Genomic DNA, 3,268 nt, shown 5'->3' on the forward strand with positions numbered 1-3,268 from the left:
GGGGGCAGCCATTTCTGCGAATCCTGGGATCCACAGGCGGCAAAACCCTGCAGTGCCTAGAAACTCTCTCAGCTGTCTTGGAGTTTTGGGAGGCGGGATGCCTAGGATGACTTGTTTACAGGCTTCAGTCAGCCATCGCTGCCCATCCCGGATCTGGTACCCCAGGTAGGTTACCTGCTGTTGGCAAAGCTGTGCCTTCTTCGCTGAGGCTCGGTAGCCTAGTGTTCCCAGAGTATCTAGGAGGGCTTCAGTCCCAGATTTACATTCCTCTTGTGTCTCAGCCGCCAAGAGGAGGTCATCTACATATTGAAGCAGAATCAGGGCGGGGTGTTGTGTCCTGAAATCTCTCAGATCATGGTGTAAGGCCTCATCGAAGAGGGTGGGACTGTTCTTGAACCCTTGTGGGAGTCTGGTCCATGTTAACTGCCCCGATATGCCTAATTCAGGATCTCTCCATTCGAATGCAAAGAGGGGCTGGCTCTGGGGATGAAGGCGTAGGCAAAAGAAGGCATCTTTCAAGTCTAACACCGTATACCAACTGTGGCTCGGGGGAAGACCAGTCAACAGGTTATAAGGGTTGGGGACCGTTGGGTGGATGTCTTCTACCCGCTTGTTGACTTCCCTCAAGTCTTGCACTGGTCGGTAGTCTCCCGTTCCAGGTTTTCTCACCGGGAGGAGTGGGGTGTTCCATGGAGACCGGCAAGGGGTCAGGATACCCTGATCTAAGAGCCGCCGTATGTGAGGTCTAATTCCCTCCTGGGCTTCCTGAGACATTGGGTATTGTCTGATAGATACCAAGGTGGCGGTAGCTTTCAAATGCACGAGTATGGGTGGCTGGTGAATTGCCATTCCCATTCCTCCAGTCTCTGCCCAAGCCTGGGGAAATTTCTCAAGCCAGGGGGTGATCTCTTGAGCCTGAGGTACTTGATATTCATGGAGTCGGTATTCTTCTTCTAAGCTTAGGGTTAAAATCTGTAGCGGCTGTCCTTGGGGGCCAGTGACACGGGCACTCCCGCCCTCAAAATGAATTTGGGCCTTTAATTTTGTCAGCAGATCTCGTCCCAATAAGGGATAGGGACAATCGGGGACGTGTAGGAAAGAGTGGGTTACTTTACCAGTTGCTAGCTGTACATGCCGGTCCGTTGTCCACCGGTATCTTTTCCCTCTGGTTGCCCCTTGTACCCATGCCAACTTATTGGTCAAAGGACCCGGTTTGGAGGTGAGGACGGAGTGTTGGGCCCCCGTGTCGACCAGGAAGGTAACCGGTTGTCACCCCACATCAAGGGTTATCCTGGGTTGGGGGGGGCTCCTGACCCTGACTCCCCTAATCTTCTAGATTTAACAGGGTGTTCTGAGGCCTGGGCCAGCGTGGCCCCCTTGGTCTGTTAGGGCAATCCTTGATCCAGTGGCCCTTTTCTTTGCAGTATGCACATTGATCATGGTCCACAGGGGGGCGCCTGCATTCCTTGTCTCCCGGCCCTTGTCTACTCAGCCACTGTCCTGTCACTACGGTGGCCAACAACTTGCTAAATTCTCTATTTCGCTTCTTATCTCTCTGTGTCTCCCTTTCTTCTGCTTCCTTTCTTAGCCTCTCTTCTTTCTCCTCTGGCGTCTCTCTCTTATTAAATACTTTCTCAGCTTCTTTTAATATATCCTGAATACTACTCTCTCTCAAGTTGTCTAGCCTCTCTAGCTTTCTTCTGATATCTGGGGCCGATTGCCAAATGAATGACATTATCAGGTTAGTAGCCTGAGTCGGGTCTTCAGGATCATATGGGGTGTAGACCCAATAGGCCTCTTTCAGCCTTTCCAAGAATGTGGAAGGAGGTTCTTGAGGGCCCTGTATCACTGACTTAACCTGAGCCAAATTAGTCGGGCGTCTACCTGCCCCAAGGAGACCTGTTACAAGCAACTGGCGGTAGAGACGCAGGTGGTTCCTACCGTCCTCTGTAGCAAAATTCCACTCAGGCCGTTCTAAGGGGAAGGCATCATCAATATCGCTGAGCAACTGCGAGGGCCTCCCATCATCACCCGGGACGTGCTTGCGGGCCTCCAAGATGACTCTCTGCCTCTTTTCTGTGGTGAGGAGGACCTGCAAGAGCTGTTGGCAGTCATCCCAGGTGGGCTGATGTGTCACTAAAACGGACTCAATAAGGCTGGTAAGTCTAGAGGGATCTTTAGAGAAAGAGGGATTGTTATTTTTCCAGTTATAGAGATCTGAAGCGGAGAACGGCCAATACTGGAGCCTTCCATCATTACCCGTTCTCAAAGGCAGCGCTTGGGAGGATCCCGAGGGGCCGTCTCTCCTGCCCCTCAGGCGACCCGCTATGGGGGACGGTTCGGGGTCCTCCTCTGGTCCCGGCTGGGGAGCCGCCGGCTGGGGGGCCGCTGGCTGGGGGGCCGCCGGCTGGGGAGCCGCTGGCTGGGGGGCCGCCGGCTGGGGAGCCGCCGGCTCCCGGTAAGGGGGTGGTTCTTCCGTCAGGAGGTCTATGAGAGGCTCATTGTCTGGGGGAAGGACCCTGGGAGGGGCCGGAGTCTTTTTATCCCCCGTACAGACAAGTGCGGGATACAGAGAAACTGGGGGGGGCAGAGGGGGCGATAGCTGGAACGGAAAGAAAAGGCTTGATCCACGGTAGTGGCTCCCGGACCAGGGCTTCCCAGGTGACAATATAAGGAACCTGGTTGGGGTGTCCATGTGGACCGGGGTCCATCACTCTGGCTTTGACCTGTAGGATGACAGATAAGTTAAAAGTTCCGTCCCGCAGCCACCCTACTCTGAAGGTTGGCCATTCGGAGGCGCAGAACGTCTGCCATTTGCCCTTTTGGACTTCCATGGAGTTGTTGTGGGCTGTCTCTCGGACCTCCGTCCAATGCTGTAACGTCCAATGCTCAAGGGGGTGGTTACAGACTGACCCATGATCTTTGTTTCAAACACTAAGATGGTCAGCAAACAGACAATAAACGAGAGACTGACACAGACAAGGAGACAACGTGCCGCGCAGCTCCTGCGCCAAACCGAAAACAAAACTTCAGAGGGGAGTCTTGATGAGGGTCCGGTTCCCTCTACTCCCAGTTCCACGTATCCCTCTGGCAGGGGTGCAGCCCCAAAAAATCCAACTCGGGCCGTGGTTCAGACTGGGGGACCCGCTCAAGAGTGGGTCCTTACAAGTTCCCCCGGAACGTCTGGGGGGGGGGGGGGGCGGAGAAGGAATCTGAGCTCGTCAGCTCTTCCTAAGTCCGCCCGTTACTGATCGACTCAGCTGAATCG

At 54.6% G+C, this 3,268-nt stretch overlaps 1 protein-coding gene across 1 annotated transcript; it reads right to left on the reverse strand.

Moving 5' to 3' along the window:
• Positions 1 to 1,324: 1,324 nt before the first annotated feature.
• Positions 1,325 to 2,873, reverse strand: LOC114616154 (the record flags this gene model as incomplete). The annotated part of the gene is made up of 2 exons (XM_028761677.1): positions 1,325 to 2,602; positions 2,775 to 2,873. Coding segments are annotated over 2 exons (1,377 nt in total), but the record flags the coding sequence as incomplete, so codon positions are not given.
• Positions 2,874 to 3,268: the final 395 nt, after the last annotated feature.

Source organism: Grammomys surdaster, unplaced genomic scaffold, assembly GCF_004785775.1.
Source record: "Grammomys surdaster isolate TR1022 unplaced genomic scaffold, NIH_TR_1.0 307863, whole genome shotgun sequence".
NCBI lineage: Eukaryota > Metazoa > Chordata > Mammalia > Rodentia > Muridae > Grammomys > Grammomys surdaster.